At 41.7% G+C, this 18,541-nt stretch overlaps 1 protein-coding gene and 1 long non-coding RNA gene across 2 annotated transcripts in view; both read left to right on the top strand.

The window, feature by feature from the left end:
- Nucleotides 1-18,541, top strand: part of LOC111575858 (uncharacterized) — a 29,617-nt gene that overhangs the window by 8,915 nt on the left and 2,161 nt on the right. The window contains exons 3-4 of the long non-coding RNA XR_002746775.3: nt 11,405-11,644; nt 12,659-12,758. This is a non-coding gene — a long non-coding RNA (uncharacterized LOC111575858). The remainder of the gene's footprint in view (nt 1-11,404; nt 11,645-12,658; nt 12,759-18,541) is intronic.
- On the top strand, nt 2,279-5,016 carry p2ry1 (purinergic receptor P2Y1). Its single transcript, XM_023281236.3, has 2 exons — nt 2,279-2,642; nt 2,885-5,016. The coding sequence occupies exon 2, from the start codon at nt 2,914-2,916 to the stop codon at nt 3,973-3,975; it is 1,062 nt and encodes a 353-aa protein (XP_023137004.1). The 5' UTR covers nt 2,279-2,642; nt 2,885-2,913; the 3' UTR covers nt 3,976-5,016.

Genomic DNA, 18,541 nt, shown 5'->3' with positions numbered 1-18,541 from the left:
AAATTGAGTTGGTAACAGAATTGGATGGAACATAATTAGGTGCTTAATTAATCTATCAAACAGACCAATCTAATAAGAGCTCTCTAGGAGAGAGTTTGAGCAGCACTGATTAGATACTCATAGGTGCACTAAGCCAAAAAGAAAGGAGATCTCAGAGGATGTCAGGAAAAGAGCCATGAGAGCACATCAGTCTGGGGAAAGCAACAAAATCATCACACAAAAGATTTGAGTTCCGTCTGTCAACTGTGAGGTAAATAATCTTAATACAGAGAATTCAACATGAAAGCAGCTTGGCCTTAAAGTGGACCTACTTATAAATTATCTCAGAGAAACATAATAAGTCAGGTAAGAACCAACCCATATGTAACATCTAGAGATTTGCAGACCTCGCTTTCTGCATCTGGGATATATGTGCATGCTTTGCTGGAATAGAATAGAATATGCTTTATTGTCATTATACAGTGTGTAACGAAATTGGAAAGCTTCTCCTTTTCAGTGCAAGAAATCTTTAAAAAACAGTGCAGAACAGTCTATTTACAAATAGACATGACATTCATCAGTGGGATACTGGGAAGAAGGTTCTTGAAGAAGAACCAAGCAAACTCTAACTTTTCTGGAGGTGCATTCTTTGGCTAGATGAGTCCAAAATTTAACTTTTTGGTCAACATTGCGTTCCATCAAAGTAACAGTGAAGCATAACAATGAAAATGTGAAGTTCTGGGTCTGTTTTTGTCCCTCAGGACCTGGGCGGCTCCATATGATCAAGTGAGTCATGAATTCTGAGGCCTATAGAAACTCTTGAATGGGACATTATGCCATTAGTTGTGGAGTTAAAACAGGGTTAAAATGGGTCGTGAAATTTCAGCAAAACAATCAAGGAATGACTGGGGGGGAAAGAAGGAGTAGCACTCTGAAATGACTGAGTCAAAGTCTGGACTTGAGTCTTATCAAAATGCTGCGACTGCCTGATGCTCGCCCCACCTTTCTCTGATCTGAGCCACAATCCCCAAAGCAGATATGAAAGAGCAGCTAGTCCCTTTAGAATACATTGGTTTAAAATAATTGTTGCTAAATGAGGTGCTATTGCTTGACTGAGCATATTTTATCAAATGTAAACTCAAATTTTTGGTTAAGTAAGTAATGAAAATCCATGTTTTTTTTTTATAGTGCTTATTATCTTGATGGTTAAAAATTGTGATTTTGATGCACATTTAATAGGTTATTTTAACATTTTTCATTAAAAATAATGATGAGATCTCCAGGTTTCAGATACATTTAAACAACAAATCTAAATCTTACATACTTTTAGGTTGCATTCTGTTATTTTCTGCTGTTTACTTTTTTCTTCAAATTATAATGAAAAATAAAGGAATTTTATGGCTACCTGAAAAAGAAAAATTACACATCACCTAATATAAAACGATGGATCATAATGTACATCTTCCGAGTTAATGGTGGACATTTATTCTCTGCCTTAATAACATCCATTAGATTATTGCAAGTCTTGGCTCACTACACTTTTTATTAAAAGATGTTTGGCATCACTGTATAATTAACTTAACCTTTGGCTCCGTCACTCCACAGCGACCTGATCCTTTCACAATTCCCCACCATCCTCTCTGCTGCTGCTGCCTCTGCCAGAGTCTGTTTCCTTGTCCTTGGCTGTGCCACACACATCCAGCTGTCCGTCCTAGCTCTTTGGGAGGCACAAAATGACCATCTTGATGTACAAAGCAGGGGATTTGTTTTTATGCCTCTGCCCTGTCTGACCCTCAGCGATTGTATTGGCTCCTAGCTCCTCCTGATTGACAGTAATGTGGGGAAATATTACATGCAAAATGTGAGCTGCAATGTCAAACCCATAACTATGACATAGTAGTCTAGTCCATTATAGCTGTCCCCACTTTCCATTTAAATGGACGATTTTTTTTTTTTTTTTTGCTGCTACTCGCAATGACACCCAGAAAATAACATTTTGAATTCATTATTCTTGATGTGATGTGTTATCACACTTAAACAACATGGCATATATGTGCGTCAAAGGCTGAACATGACTATTTCCCTGTAGAGATCTGCGTAAATCTTAACATTTTCCATGCGTTTAATCATCTTTACTATAAATATTCCCAACAAGAAGACAAAGTGTCTTAGACGGATTGGACAAAAGGTGATTATCCATGTTTTAATATCAATAAACTGCCCGTGCAGGCAGGTCAGATCCGGTCCATGCAGGAGGAGGGAGGAACAGAAAGTGCGCGTTTGGAGACGGGAAGCTGCTCAGTGGTTTAGTGTGTGTGCGCACCTCCCCTCTCCATAGCGCAGCGCGCCTCCTCTCGCTTTACGGAGCCTGTTTGCAATTCCTGCTCTTCGTGCCAGAGCCTGCAGCTGTCTCTCTGTTGCGTCCCACCGCCGCTGTTGTGGGGAAATCGTCGCTTCGCATGACGGACCGACGACAGACTTTGTCCCCCCTTGAGGTGTCCGCGCAAAACCGAAGGATATCGCAACTTTTTCAGCAATTTCCAACACTGTTCCGGAGAGAGAATGAGGACACCTTACAGCCTGTAACGCCCCGTCCGCGTGCTGACTGAAATCATTGCAACTGTGAAGGCTATAGGAATGTGGGACACAAGTTTATCTCAACGGTGAGTAATACGTTTATTACTTCTCCTCTCTTTGTGTGTACACACAGGTGTTCTTTGGACTGCACGTAGGCATTCTGCAAAAATGATTTGGACCTTGAATGTCAGGTCTGTCCGCGACTGGCTATCAGATCATTTAAACTAAAACCAATCATCTCTAGCGTGCAAAAGAGAGCATGTTTAATCCATTATTTTGTGCCATAGATACCAAATATACGCACCTAATATTTCCATCTCTCCTGCAGTAAAAGGACCTGCCTCTGCCCCTAACACCATGACCACAGACTTGAACTTGACCTCTCTGCTGAATGTAACAGATCTCCACAACCACACAAGAGGATGTTCCCTCACCAAAACGGGTTTCCAGTTCTACTACCTGCCCACTGTTTACATCATGGTTTTCATGACGGGACTGGTGGGCAACAGCTTGGCCATTTGGATGTTCGTGTGCCACATGAGACCCTGGAGCAGCATCTCCGTCTACATGTTCAACCTGGCTCTAGCTGACTTCTGCTATGTCCTCTCTCTGCCCTTCCTCATCTTCTACTACTTCAACAAAACAGACTGGATATTCGGGGATGTTCTGTGCCGGCTGCAGCGCTTTATATTCCATGTGAACCTCTATGGGAGTATTCTGTTTCTGACCTGCATCAGTGTTCACAGGTACACCGGTGTGGTACACCCGCTCAAGTCTCTGGGGCGACTGAAGAAGAAAAATGCGGTTATTACCAGTGCGTTGGTATGGGTGGTGGTTGTAATAGGCATCTCCCCCATTCTGTATTATTCCAGGACTGGCTTGAAGCGTAATGCCACTACTTGTTATGACACCACCACTGAGGATGAGCTACCAGGTTATTTCATCTACAGCATGACTTTGACTGTGTTTGGGTTCTGTATTCCCTTTATTATCATATTCTGTTGCTACGGCATGATCGTGAAAGCATTAATCTACAATGATATGAACAACGCACCCCTCCGGCAGAAATCCATCCACTTGGTGATCATAGTGCTCGCAGTCTTTGCCGTCTCCTACCTGCCTTTCCATGTGATGAAGAACCTCAACATGAGGGCCAGGCTGTACTTCCAGAGCCCTGACATGTGCGAGTTTAACAACCGTGTCTACGCCACCTACCAGGTGACGCGGGGCTTGGCCAGCCTCAATAGCTGTGTGGATCCTATTCTTTACTTCTTGGCTGGGGATACCTTCAGGAGGAAGCTGTCACGGGCCACTAAAAAGCCCTCCAGGAAGGGGGACAATGTCCTTCAGTCCAAGAGCGAGGAGACGGCACTCAACAGCCTGGCGGAGTACGTGGAGAACGGCGACCGGAGGCTGTGACAGGGTAGAATTCTATTAGCTATAGAAACCGTGATGGACTGAGAATGAATAAATGCACTGTGTGAACTGAAGACTGTATGTAGAAACTGATTGGAACTAGAACTGTAGGATAAATACTCCATTTAACTCGGTGATAACCATCGCTTGCTTGCAGCCTGTTGATGTTGATAAGCTGTTGTACTGTATCGTGCTGTATTGTACTCTAAATGTCAGAGCCATCACTCTTGTCATCGTTCTTTCTTAGTCCGTGTTGCTTACACTTGGGACAAAAAACGGACATTATGATGAACCGGGCTGAGGGAAAACGGGTTGTCCTACAGGCAATAACATCCTGTTCATCAGTTTATTCAGCAGAACTAGGACTGAGAATGAATAGCACCTACTCTGGCTGTGAGCTGATGTCTAATCAATAGCTATTAGGCATGTGAGAGCTTGTGCTTAAGGAAGTGTACCTGATGGCTTTTAGAGGGAAAAAATGCACTGAACCTGAGATTGCTGCATGGATGCGCCGTGCAGACATAATAATGCACTATGAGAGGGGTCTCTCTGCTTAGAGGGCACCTATCACTCCCTCTTTCTTCCTCTATCTTTTACTGACAGGGTGAGGAATGTGTGGTTGTCTACTTTTTTTTTTCATGTTGACAGCTCCCAGTTTAAAGTCTGCAGCGGCTCTGTTACCACAATCTTTCTCTCCTTAACCTGCTCCCTACAGAAAAAACAAGAGAAGATGATCTTTACAGTATTTTTTGTGCATATGATACTAGAATTAACTTCTTTTTCGAGGTGCGCTGTACAGGATATTGTGACGTACCAGACTAGTTTGTGTTATTAACTGTCAGTATCACTAATCCAGACCTTCACTGCATGAGTCCAGAGTCAAACCCAGTATTAGTGAAACACTGACTCACCACAACAGGTTCTAACTACTTTATTGCAACATAGACAATATTAGACACACACACACACACACACACACACACACACACACACACACACACACACACACACACACACACACACACACACACACACACACACTCAGTCACCTGCTTTGTGATCCCATCACCATATTGAAGATTTGTTCATATGAGATACCTCAAATTAAATAGTGCACTGTCTCTGTGTTTTTGGCAGATAATCATTTCTGTTTTGTATCTGTTGTAAACATTCTGGAGAAATGATCGTGGAGCTCTATCGATATATATATATATATATATATATATATATATATATATATATATATATATATATATATATATATATTATCCTGCTCTAAGTAGATGTTTGATGTCTGTACTAATGCCTTTGTAATGTCTGTAATGTGGTCGGCTATACTTGTCAAGAAAGGAAGTAAATCAGTTGTACAGGATATTTGGGGCCACATGTATCTTTGTCAATAAATTTTTATATTTAAAATATTCCAGATGGTGTAACATAATTCTTTTAAGATCTTAAGTCTCTTATTTACAGCATTTTATTTCACCTTTGTTCGTACCAGCTGCAGGTGTTTGGAATTGAATGTGTACACTGTAATGAGTGAACAAACACTGTTGGTTTTGGAGACATTCGTGCAGAGTTCTGTCCTCCTCGCTCCTCCTCCTTTGCCTCCACGCTGCTGTTGACTTTCTCTTTCAACGCAGCCAGGAGGAAGTGAGGGGACGAGGGAGGAATAAAGAGTGGCACCTTTTTCTCCTGGCTTATCCTAAGACTGCCTTTGTGTCCGTCACAATGGCGTGGCGTTATTGATGCAGACAGGGGTGTGAAGCCGTCGCCAGGACCCAGCGGCTGCGTGCTGTTGTGGGCACAGGAAACCGACCAACCCTCTTCCTCCAAACAGGGCCCATGAATACAAATGGCTTTTGATTTCCTGGCTTTGAGGTGCAAGCTGCATATCTGGCCATGACAAATGTGTGTGTGTGTGTGTGTGTGTGTGTGTGTGTGTGTGTGTGTGTGTGTGTGTGTGTGTGTGTGTGTGTGTGTGTGTGTGTGTGTGTGTGTGTGTGTGTGTGTGTGTGTGTGTGTGTGTGTGTGTGTGTGTGTGTGTGTGTATTTGTGTGTCTCTGTGTTGCAGAGCCTGAAGGCAATGGAGACCTTATTCCAGTAGGTGGCTGCTTTAGCCGTTATTTCTGTTTGTTGGTTGTTTCATTTTCAAAAAGCAGCCACTCTGACATGCACATGGACCAGGGGCGCATTAATATACATGTATATCTGTTTATTTGTGGAATGTTCAGCATGTGCTCTGTGTGCATGTGATTAGATGAAAGGAAGGTTGGATTCAGCCTGCGCCAAACCTCAAGCCAACATCAGTTCTTTGGAGCCTCAGTGTCAAATCTTGACTTGCTCAAGCTTTGGATGCTTGCCAGTTTCTCCTCCCTCCCTTTTCTACCACCTTTCACCTCTTTTCTCTTACATCCTCCACTCTTTATTCTGAAAGTGGAATTAGATTAAAAAAAAACTTTTCTTCACTGCATTTCACCACATCAACTGGTAATGCTGTTTGATTAATTGCTGGGAAAAAGACTTTAGTAAAACAAGACTAGAGAGTGAAGTGTAGTGGCAGTTGTGGAGAACAAAGTTTCTGTGTGATGTTTTTTCCTCGGGACCCTTTAGCAGATGGGGGCAGGTTGGGTGATCACAGTCACTGAGCTTTGTGCTTGGAGGTTTACAGCGGAAGCTTCTCCCAGCATCCATATCCATGACTGGGGCACCGTCTGCTCAAGCTAAAAGCTGCCGCTAACCACACAAAAACCAAATGTAATCAAAATATCAGCGTGTGGTCCTTGGTGAGTAACTCGTGATGCAAATAATCACCAGACCGCCGCAGCAATGTGGTTAACTACCAAATTCGAACGGATCCATCGACACAATGTGACAGTGCAGCTAACCACATGAGGAAATCTGAGCTCACGTTTTTCAAAACTTCCCATACTATGTCCCAGTGAATCATGCAATAACTTGAAATATTATGATGCTTTACTGTGTAATAGTGACATAATAAATTGCACTTCTGGAAAAATAGTAAACTTCCTACTACTATTTGGAAATCTTCAAGAGCCAGTCAGAGGGGTGATGGCGTCTGTTTGTACACAACGTGATACAGTTTTTCAAGCAAAGTCACACAACCAGTTGTGTGTTTTCCAAGTGCAACAGCTAAGTAAACATGTTACAAAAATATTTTGCTCAGCGGCTCTTGGTTAGAACACTCGCAGCAGTGTTGTGATTTGATATTAGCATGTGTTTACTTGCTTCTATCATACTTCAATCTACCACCAAACAGCAGCAGCTATTGCACTTATATGGTAATGTAAGACTGCGCTGGCATATTTGGGACACTATCGTGAGCTTTTTTAAAACAACAAAACACCGAATATTTTCCTATTAACCACACCTACAGCCCACGCCGGCAGCCTGCTTGTGAAAGGAGGGCCCACACTCCAAAACCAGGACCAAACACTGCAGGTCAGGTAAGGAAAGTTCACACCTCACTGACAGACAAAATGCTCGTGAAAGGACTGAGGCTGTTGCTGCATGCCCAGATGCAACCAAGTCTGCCCGTGTATGTGTGTATTTATGGAGTCACACATCACAGATAAGACTCTGCAGGGCAATTAATCAACTTGCCCACCAACAGTCACTGTGCAACAAAATGCTGCTCCAGCCAGTAAAGCTGCACATGCAAGAGTAAAAGTTAATCACAGCAATTACACAATAAGGCAGGTGTGATGAAAGAGCTAACAGAGGCTAAGCTGTCACATTACCGCTTCTGAGCCTGAAATAAAAAGAAAAAACTACACAAACTGATAAGCAATAATCAAGGAATGAGTTTAAACTCAAACCTGCCTTTCTTGTCTTCCCAAGCCCAGAGGCAAATTTGTTTTCTTGTTTGTCGTGCGTCTGTTAGCACGAATTTCAAAGTAATCTTAACTTGATTTAGCATGTCCGTATGTATGCTGTGTTCAGAAAACTAGACCCATATCACTTAGCACAGTACATTATGCCTCTAAGTGTTAAATATCATACAATTAGATATCTTCTCATACCATTTTACCCCTTTTTGTCACCAGACAACCATCAGCTGAAGGAACCAGATGAGTCACATTCTTAAAATGATATGCATTTGACACCTTAACAAACTTCATTTACTCAGGTAACAAACCCAAGTATAATTCTGAACTTCTTGTACTTTTCTGTGAAATTCAATTATATGCTGCCTCATGTTTATGGTCCACTACATTTATTTGGATGCTACAGTTACTTACTTATTGATCATGTAATAGGAAATGCATTCTTTCACAACGAATTAAACCATCCAGCAGAAAACAATAAATTTAGCTCCATCAGATGCAGCAGAATCAGTAAACTGCTGCTGAAATATGAATGCATCAGTAATGAAAATCCCATAGTATGATATATAATACAGACCACTGAATGAAGAAAACTTGTCCTGCATAGTAATACGTTTTAATTCTATACTTTAAATGTGCTTAGCTGGTAATATTGATGTACTTTATAGTATAGTATAGCATAGTATAGTGTAGCATTGGAAAGCATAGCATAGCACCTTTGCAATACATTTTAAATGCAAGTATTTTTACAGTAAGATATTGGTACTTTTGCTAAAACATCCAAATACTACTTTCTTCAATGGCCACTACATATACATGTAAGAAATGTCTTTCATGCAGCATCAAATTTAGATAGGGTCATTCCTTTATTTGGCAACAAGATATCAAACAGGGAGAATCTTAAAAATGACAAAAACGAAACTTACAAAACAGCAATGAAATGACAATATTGCGACAAAAAAGCAAAACATACTATGTATTAAGCAAGTGAATAGAAGTGGTTCTTGAGAAGGTTTTTCATTTAAAAAAAAAAAAAATTAATAGTAACCATCCATCTTCATCCGTAGCAACCATCTGTACCGTTACCTTCATGCGTCTACATCAATAGAGTCGCTGTCCTCAACAGATGCAGCCCTGCAGAATGAATGACAGGTTATCCGAGGTATCCACCCCTTTGGGGTGTTTGCTTTCAACATTAAAAGTTATTTGAAATGAAACTGTGATGAGTTTTTTTCAGGCAATATACTGCCCGTTGGCTCTGGTGTTGCCCTACTTTGATCCCATGAAGTGACTTCATCATGCTGTCAGACGTACATGTTTGGATTCTTCATCTAACACGAGTATGGACAAGTAGAAAACAGCTCTCCCTGTTCTGCTGCACTGCAGATGGAGTAGGCACAATGCTGAATGGGAACTGTCATAACTCTGAACTCCATAGGTTACTGTAAAGCCTTGCTCATGACTTGGACCGCCGCCAGTCACAATAATAGTAGACTGGTGTTCCATATGAGATCTGCAAGGATTAAATGGGACTGGAAGAACTAGTGCGAGAGGGTGTGTGACACAGACGGAGACGGTCATATTTTGGCTGTCATAAGGTTTTCATGATCAATATCTCTGCTGCCATTCTCGTCTGGCTTCTTGTTGATTTTCTGCTGCTTCTTGGCATCACCATCGATCAGCTTGAACGATCGACTTTCTGGTTGACACCCACAAACCTGCGCCTTTGATTTTTTTGTGCATTGGGATCAAAATGATCCCGTCAAACAGTTTAAGCTTGACTGAAAGGAAAATGTCTGAAAGCCTAAAACTGCTTCGGCTTGGCTAGACTTTTAAGTCGCTTTTTTACTTCATATACATTACACTAGAAGGAAAACTGACTCCCTTTTAACGGATATCGCAAGATGCAGTTTTGGAAGCTGCCTGGCAGGGCTCGGTGATGAGAGCGCTGTCAGACGGAGCAGAGACGAGCTGGACTGTCTGATAAGAGTTATGAGATAGGAAGCATACTTCTGAAATGGACTGAGGTTAAATAAAAGGGCTCCTGCTGCTTGGGAAAATAGGGAGGCGATAAGATAAGAAAGGAGTGAGAACAAGAAGCTGAGAACCGAGGCGATACCAAATGTGCTGTAGGCATCTAAAAACTTCAGAAGAAAGTGAAAAAAATAACCACAAAAATAGTACAGATGACGTAAAAATAGAAGAGGACATGAACACAGATTGGCTTGACTAATGGTAGCATCAGTACTGTGCATATACAGAATATATGGACATTAATAAAGGATGAGTGAAAGATAAAAGGTTTAATAGTTTGGATCAATCACTTGCATGGGTTCATGCACATTCTGCAGCTTTGGCCTTCAGGGCATTTCGTCTAGCTATTGCCTTGTCTCGTACTCTTTTATTAAAAGGTAGACAGTATTTATGGCAACACAGATATTGCAGTTAAATATAAAAATCTGAGGGCTATCTGTGATGCCAAATAGAAAATAGTTAAGAGTTTCAAGAAATCATAAAGCAAGATTCACCTAAAATTAATTTAGAATGGAATTACTACCAAGGGCCTGACTGGGGGTGGTCACACTACAAAGATGACCAAACTAAAAGAAGATATCTCTGAAAAAGTATGAAACCAGCTTCTCTCTGCCTGCAGCTTTTCTGTAAGCTGTGAAACCACTGTAAAGGGTGATGAGCTATGTACTCCACCGAGAGTCTGATGCTTTTATTAGCTGGCAACCTGTCAGTCTGCTCGCTGCCCTGCTGCAGGGGAGATGATAAATCTCTCACGACCAAAGTTTATGTACCAGCAGATTACATCCACTTCTCCACATTCACTTTGTGTCAGCGTGTGCGTTACCGAGAACGGCAATGAGCTTGCATGTATGAAAGGAAAGGGCTTTCACAGCAGGCCCTGTGTATGCATAACTATATATACAGCAGGTGAATAATGGAGATATCGAACAAACATAACCTTATATGCCATCAACAAGTACAGAGAAGGGTCGTCTTTCGCTTTCACAGGTCCACTCCTCCTCAGCGCTTCTGGTTTCCTGTCATGCAGGTCCTGAGCTGCATGTGTGGTGGCGGAGACAAGAGCTTCTGTTTATGTGAAGGATTAAGACGACTTCACGGACCTTTTTTCCACAGCCTGCCTCGTAGATTCAGATTTGTTTAGGTCTGTCTTGAATTGTGTTCATGGAACTGCTTGAGTTTATTCAGCAGTCCCGGTGTTGTAATGACTCCTGCGAGCTCTGGTGCAAATTACTGAAACCTGTTTGTTTTTCAGCTCAACTCCAACTATTTCAAACTAGTTAGTAGAGCTTGGGTGGGGTGGGGGGGGATCATGGACAGCGTTTGACCAACACTTCCTGTGGTTGGCTCACCGGCTTCTGCCTCTCTCCCTCTGCTTGGCTGGTAATCAGCGCAGAGGGAGAGCAGCTGTGGCAACGCACACCTGGGGCTGATCACCAATCATTGGTTTGAAAGGAAGTGCCACAGAGCATGCAGTGTGGGATTATACTGTTTGTTCAGGACACTGGCTGGACATTGAGTGTCTCTGAGCCTTTTGCTGGTCTGGTTTACAGAGCTGCCTGCATTACCAGAGAGACCTCCACATAGAGGTCCTGGACCCCGCCTGAGTTGCCTGAGCACATGGCCTCCAGAAAGAGGACGTGCCTCCCCCAGACTGCACCGACCAGCTCTGCCCCGCTCAGAGACTCGGAGTCTCCCCCAAACGCCAGCAGCCACTCATGCCGTCAGCGCCAGCGTGTGCCCCCCTGGACTGCCAAGCCTCCGGAGCCTGCCTTCCTTCCCACCATCCCAACGTTAGTGAGTTTCTGGCCATAGTGGCTAATTATTGGTTATTCTAAAAAAAAAATAAAGAAATCTGATTACACCCACCTGTCTACCACTCTGTGAATTCTCACTTACGGTTCCCAAAAATCCACGCCCCATAACAACCAAAGCAGTCATGTAAAATAACCAAGAAATTTTCCAAGTTTGGCAAAAAGCTGTGTGTTCGTATAACATCCACTTAAATGTCACAAGAGGCTGATGGAGAAAATAGGGCCTTTATGACCAAGGTTTTAGTCAGAAATTTCAAAATAATGATCCTACAGCTCCAGATTTCCCATGTGCAGCACCAACTTCAGGCATCTTTTGCTCATCACCAAGAAAAATCAGGTGTCTTTCAGACCTCTGTTGTTTTTCTGTATGTGAATCTATATATGACCTGTGCTTTATATTCTCCCAAAAAGTATTTATTTTGAAATTGTTTGCATCAAACCATCAAATCATGCTTTGTAAAAATGTATTCAAAACATGTTTTAATGTTGGTAACTTAAATTTCAGATTCTTTACTGTATATTGCTGCTGTAACATGGAAAATTTCCCCTGACATGGGGAGTAATAAACGATTATCTTAACTTAAATTTCAGATTTATTACAACAGCAGCCCACAGTAAGCTGGATGAACACATAAATAACTCTGAGCACATTTTAAGCACTGTTTATAATTTAAACTGCATATTTGCTCCCTGACTGAAGAGTAGAAAAAAAGAACAAAATGACATCAGAATCCATCTTCACATAAAAGCCAATAAAACACAAAATAGTTCTGTTTATTATGTAGCCGCAAGCCAGTCTAAACATTTTGAAATCCTTTATCTCCAAATCTTTTGCAAGTATCGCAATTTGGATAACAGGCAAACACAGCAAGCAACGTTCCCATTTAGTCCTGCATGAGGAATGTAATGCAAATGAGTTTTCTTCAATAACATTGTCCACACATATTTGTGCAGGATGTGGTTTAAATTCCGTGTCATTATTTGTCATTACAGCTACGTGCCGAGCAGAAGGTCAGAATCCACAGCTGCAGTCTGCTGCACTTTTGATGACACTAAGCAATAAGGAGAAATTTCCTGGTGTTTGCAGATCATGGTAGGTTGTTTTGAGCATCTCTCTTCATTAAAAACTCGATAAATAAACCCAAAAATCGTGCATTGCTTTCTGCACAGCAGAGTGTTTTTGTATCTGGAGTGAAGCTGAATGCATTGTAGCATCCTGCAGGAGACAACTGCTGGTGAACAGTCAGAATGTTGCCAACACTAATGCACTTATTTTAAACATTACAAAATTGATAAAGCTTCATAATATGAAGGGCTAAAAAAAAATTGCCTTGAAATCTAATTAAGAAGGGCAGCTTTGAAAATTCCTATAAAAAAGCAGTGATAGCAGATCTCCTCTGAAGCTGACACATGGCACTAATTGGCATTTAACTTTGCCTTTGTATTTTTGATTCAGCTACTTCAAAGTTAATCACTTCCTTTTTAATTTTGTGCTTGCATTAATTCGTCCCTCCCTTTCTTCTTTCTACTGTATGTCCTGTATGTTTGCTGTGGATCCACATGCATGCGCACACTTCACATTCTTGTGTATTCTTGTACCCGGTCACCTCATGTGTTGTGCTTCCTATTCTGGCATGTGTGTGTGCTAATGATCTGCAACAGACAGCGTTTGCATTATCAGGATCCTGGGCTCCTGTATGAATCTTGTGTTTTGCTAGATCATTAGACAGATACACATTCCATGCTTAGCAGGTGACTCTCAGGTGTTCTCCTCTTATTACTCCTGCAACGGCTTAGGTGTGTTTATATAGTGTGAAATGTACCAAGGGAACGTCTTTTCGATCCCATTAAATCCAAAGCAAGATAAGCTTTCTGGTGCAGAAATAAAATTAGCAAGTAAACAGTGTGTGCTACAAAATAAAGCAAATGAATCCTTTTACATGGAGTCTCTTTGGATTTTCTTTCTTCTTTTCCCAATATGAAACATACAGTTCTACGCCACTCAAATGCATTCATGATTATTAACAAGGCCACACACAAATGCATATGCACACTCTCCTCCATTATCCATTAGCAGAGACAATCAGCTGTTGAATGCAAGAAAATAGCTGACAAAACGATTTGCCCTCTACAAATGCTGCACCAACGCCAGCACACACACCCATCTGCAATAGTTAATGAAAGAAATGCACAAAATGGCAATTATATATCTGCTTTATTATATGCAACAGCTGCATTTGCGTTGCCAGTTTCACCTGTGACCTCTCCTATCCGCCTCTAAACTGTCCTCCCCTTTCCCTGACGTCCTCCAGTGATTAGTCGTCTCCTCTCCAGAAGCCTCCCCTTCCTATTTCTCCTTTTCCTCTTTTCTCCTCCCCTACAGCCTTGTTGTTTAGATTCTATTATCCTGTGCTGCTTGGCTGCCTCACCCTATTAATCCTGGCAGTTCAGTGCGGGTGTTTGTGTGTGTGCCTTCATGGATGTCTGCGTAGAGCTGTGAGTTGTGCCAGTGTGAGAGTGCAGTGGCTACCGAATGTCTGCGAATGATTAATGGTCTGGGTTAGGCGAGGTGAAAAATGGCAACGCACACACAGATGCATGCGCTTAGCCACATACACACACACATGCATGTACACACTTACCTTGCGCAGGTGTCCTTTTAATACTTTATCTAGGGGGGAATTGTCTGTCTGGATAAAAAGCAGATTCCTGAGCAAGGTTGTGTCTCACTCAGTGCACAGTTTCAGGGAGGGAAGTGAAATGGGGATGTAGTGAAAATGAAGTGGAAGTGCTGTGCTTTAAAAGAGAGCTGCACATCATTAAAGAGGAATATAGATACGAAACTACTGTTGCTGACCTTAAAGGCTTCAAGTGACAGTTAACAGAAAACTGAATCAAATTGCTGCTGGTAAATGGCTTTTTACCGGTGGCTCAGTGTATGCAAACTTTTGTTTTCTCTGGTTGTGGTTCCCCCTGGTCTGTTCGGTGTGCATGTATGCTTGTGTGTGTGCGTAAGACGATACACTTGTCCTGGATTCCCTGCTAAACTTAGCCAAGTGGCTGCGATCATGACTGAGTGGTCATCGGCTAGGTTCATTCGCCAGTCGTGACCTAGAACTTTTGTTTGAGTACTTGTTGCTTCAGCTTGCTGATCTCACCCCTCCTGCACTCCCTGATCAGAAGAATATTGATCCAGGTGTGGACAGCAGTGTGTGGCTGAACTGTGAGTCACACAGGCTGGAGGTTTTATTAGCAGTGAGTGAGTTTAAGGTCATGCACATACATAGTATCCACTATGTGTCTCTGACCACTGGAGAGAATCAAAACTGATTCATTCACAGTTCCTTGGGACACTGTGGTCTGAATGAGAAAACTAGTCTTGATTGCTCACTTATCTTTACGATCACTTGTTCTGTGCTTCCCGTATAGTCGGTGCATGTGCTTCCCTTTCCGTTGCTCTTTCCGCTGAAGGCATTATGACATGCCACAGTAGGATGAACATAATAAAACTAATGATGGCCAAATTCCAGTTAGTGATTTAAGTTTCAGGGTGATGGCATTGTGGATGACTGTTACACTCATTTTACTGGAGTAGAACTGCAATTACCAGGGTATCTACTGGTAATGTTGTCAAATGGAAACCCCAGTGTCAAACAACTGCAAACTTACAGAAGTGATTTGATCAGTTATGCCAGTGCTGAACACAGGAAACACAGTTAGGCTTGATAATTAGTGCTGTATTTATGGTCACTAATATGAATATTGCAAAGTATTATTCATGCAGGAGTATCAGACCACGAACATTTCTGTTGGTGAGATGCCTGTGTTGTGTCTTCACTGTTAGTGAAGTGCAAAATGTCAACGTAATGAACAGATATTATAAAGAATTATTGCAGCAAGATGTGAGGTGGCACCTTTTTATTCATTATTTAGGTGGCACTGCTCACTTGTGCTATTTTCACACAGTCATGATGAAGGTTATGTGAAATGATAAAGTCTTGGAAAAAAGCTTCTAAACTTGAATTTCCATGATGAAGACATAACCAATCATGTATAACTTTTAAGCTGAAATGCTGAGAAGTCCTAAAACTGGACAAATTTCTGTCAACAGATTCACTTCCAGGACAACTGTGCAAACTGTACATGCGCTGATGAAGACTTTGTCCTATGGTTATGCTTGAGTCAAGTTGAGCTATTTAGCTTAGCTTAGTTTAAAGACTGGAAACGGGGGCAATAGCTTGTTGCATGGCAACCTCCCAGTGATGGCATACCTGCAGGGAGTCGCTGCACCAGGCCAAGGAACAGAATGGAACATAAACCCCTGCTACACCGAAGCGTGTCATTTCACACTTTGGTTTTTGAACAAGACAAACAAATGTGTTAAGTAGTGAGCTTTTGAGCTTATATTTGGCACCTGTTTTCCCCTCTTAACCATCTCCTGACTGCATAGCTGCATTTGGTGGCACAGACATGAATGTGGTATTGATTCTCAGCAAGAAGACAAATAAGAATACTTCCCAAAATATCAAATAATTAATTTAAACTAAAAGAAAGAGGAGGAAAAAGAAGAGATTTAAACATATCCTGTGACATCTTTCCATTGGAAAAGGAACGGGCAAAGCAAGCAATCTAGAAGTGCAGACATCCTTCAGCACACAAATATTTTCTCATTATTGTGGACGTCTTGAATGTCATTCCAGCAGGGATGCATTGGCAGTAGGCAGAACTATAGAAGGTGATAAGTAAGTCACTTCTTTTGTGTTTATTCAAAGTCTTGTCTGCATCCACAGTGAACCTCAGAATCTTTCCAATTTCAATTCATAGTTTGATTGTGTGTGTGTGTGTGTGAGCGTGGAGTAGGTTAGAGACAGAGTACACACACATACACAAAGACACATCTCTTATTTTAATAGATGAATTGCTCCCATTGTGTTAGCAGCAGCAGTAATTACATTGCTGCTGGGATTCAGTCGTTTCTCTTTGGCCACAACAATGAACCATAGACTTCACATTCCCCAGAATGACATCTGGTTATGACAAGAATATTCACATCTGCCTGAGGACTTTACAAAACTGCTGCAGCCTCCAGAGGCAACCTTCAAGCTCCAAACCATGAAACGAACACACTTGCTTACAGCGTTTCTCATTATTATGAACTTCCCCCCTTTGGCTTCAGTGAGGAAATGAGAATGTCAGACTCTTCTCTGTGATGATGAGGTTACTGTGACTCTCAACTCTAAACTTTAACCCCCGGCAGCCAACTGGACTGGATGGAGCAGTATGTATTATTAATGATGGCAAAATTCCACACATGAAAGCCTGGCTTTGTGGGCTAGATGAAAGACCCTGTGTCTGCTCTCTCTCCGTCAACCCGTTTATTTCTATTTACAACTTCTATCTGTTGTCTGTCTTGTCTTACATTACGTATTCTCTTGCTCTCTGATTTCTGATTCATTTTGTGATCAGTTTGCTTGAAAAGTTGTATTCACAGTGTCAATGACTCAATCAGTTTTCCTCCAGACTGTTCTGGCTTTGTTGCTGAAGATAATGGCATTTAACAACAACACAACAGCCTTTTGTCCTCATTCTTTCTGAACAATGCAGATTTCTCATCCAGGAAGCTGTCAACAGTAAACCATGTTTTGGGTGCAGTTGAGCACCATATATGTGTGTCTTTCAGAATTGTGAAGCTGAGGAATATATTTAACTCTTGAAAAAATAACAAAAGTCTAACTAAAATCACATGTTAATGCGTATTTCTTTAGTGAATTCATATACATTTTCCAGATGATTCTATTCTTCATGTATGAAATGACACAAACGATGCTCATTTCACAGCTCTCACACCGTAGTGTGGAGCTTATTGTTCACCTGAGCTGTGAACGGCATCTGAACTGTAGACTGTAGGTTAAATGTAGGTCTGCTGCCCTCCACTGGGAAAAATACCGCACTGCAGAGAAGAGATGCCCAATTGATCCTTCAGTTTAATAGAGTTCAGTTCAAGTCCAGTTTGTCATTTTTACTTACATGCATGGACACATGCAAGCAATAAAGGTAAATAATTTTAAGGACTGTAGGTGCAAAAAACACAATGATACAGCTTGAAAAAACAACCTGACATCTGCAAAGACTGTATGGTTTTTGTTGTAGCATCCTTTGTTTGAATCTGGCTCAAGGTCTATGTCAGACACTTTAATTTATCCCATTTTTCTTTGATTACCTGAAAAAATACCACCAAAAATTATGTTAAAAATTCAGCATAAATAGACTTTGCTCTGGGCTCGGGGGTGGTTAGCACTGTCACCTCACAGCTTTAAGATCTCCGGTTCGCATCCAGGCCTGGGCCTGGGATCTTTCTGAGTGGAGTTTGCATGGTCTCCCTGTGCATGCATGAGTTTTCTCTGGGTTCTCTGGCTTCCTCCCACAGTCCAGAAACATGCTGAGGTTAATTGGTGATTCTAAATTGTCTGTAGGTGTGAATGTGAGAGTGATTGTTTGTCTCTATGTGTAGCGCTGTGATAGACTGGTGACCTGTCCAGGTGTCTCCTACCTTCGCCCTAAGTCAGCTGGGATAGACTCCAACCCCCTGCGACCCTAATGCTTAAGCGGTGTATAGATAAGGGATGGATGGATGGACTTTGGTAAAACTCTGTCTGCTGATGAAGGCTATTGTGGAAATCTAGATAGGCTGCAGCAAAACAGTGACGGTGCAACAGAGTTTGTCTTTGTAATTTATTAAAAAATAAAGGAGTACCAATGAATAATAAAGAAGAGAAATACACAATTAATATTTCAGTTGAAAGGACACTGAAAGGGCAGCTGAACCGGGCTCGTGTTCAGAACAAAAACATAAAGCATAAATTTATAGAAGTATCT

The sequence above is a fragment of the Amphiprion ocellaris genome, chromosome 7 (assembly GCF_022539595.1).
Source record: "Amphiprion ocellaris isolate individual 3 ecotype Okinawa chromosome 7, ASM2253959v1, whole genome shotgun sequence".
NCBI classification, from domain to species: domain Eukaryota; kingdom Metazoa; phylum Chordata; class Actinopteri; family Pomacentridae; genus Amphiprion; species Amphiprion ocellaris.
The sequence above is the reverse complement of the archived record's forward strand: the minus strand, read 5'-3'. Positions and strand labels throughout refer to the sequence as shown.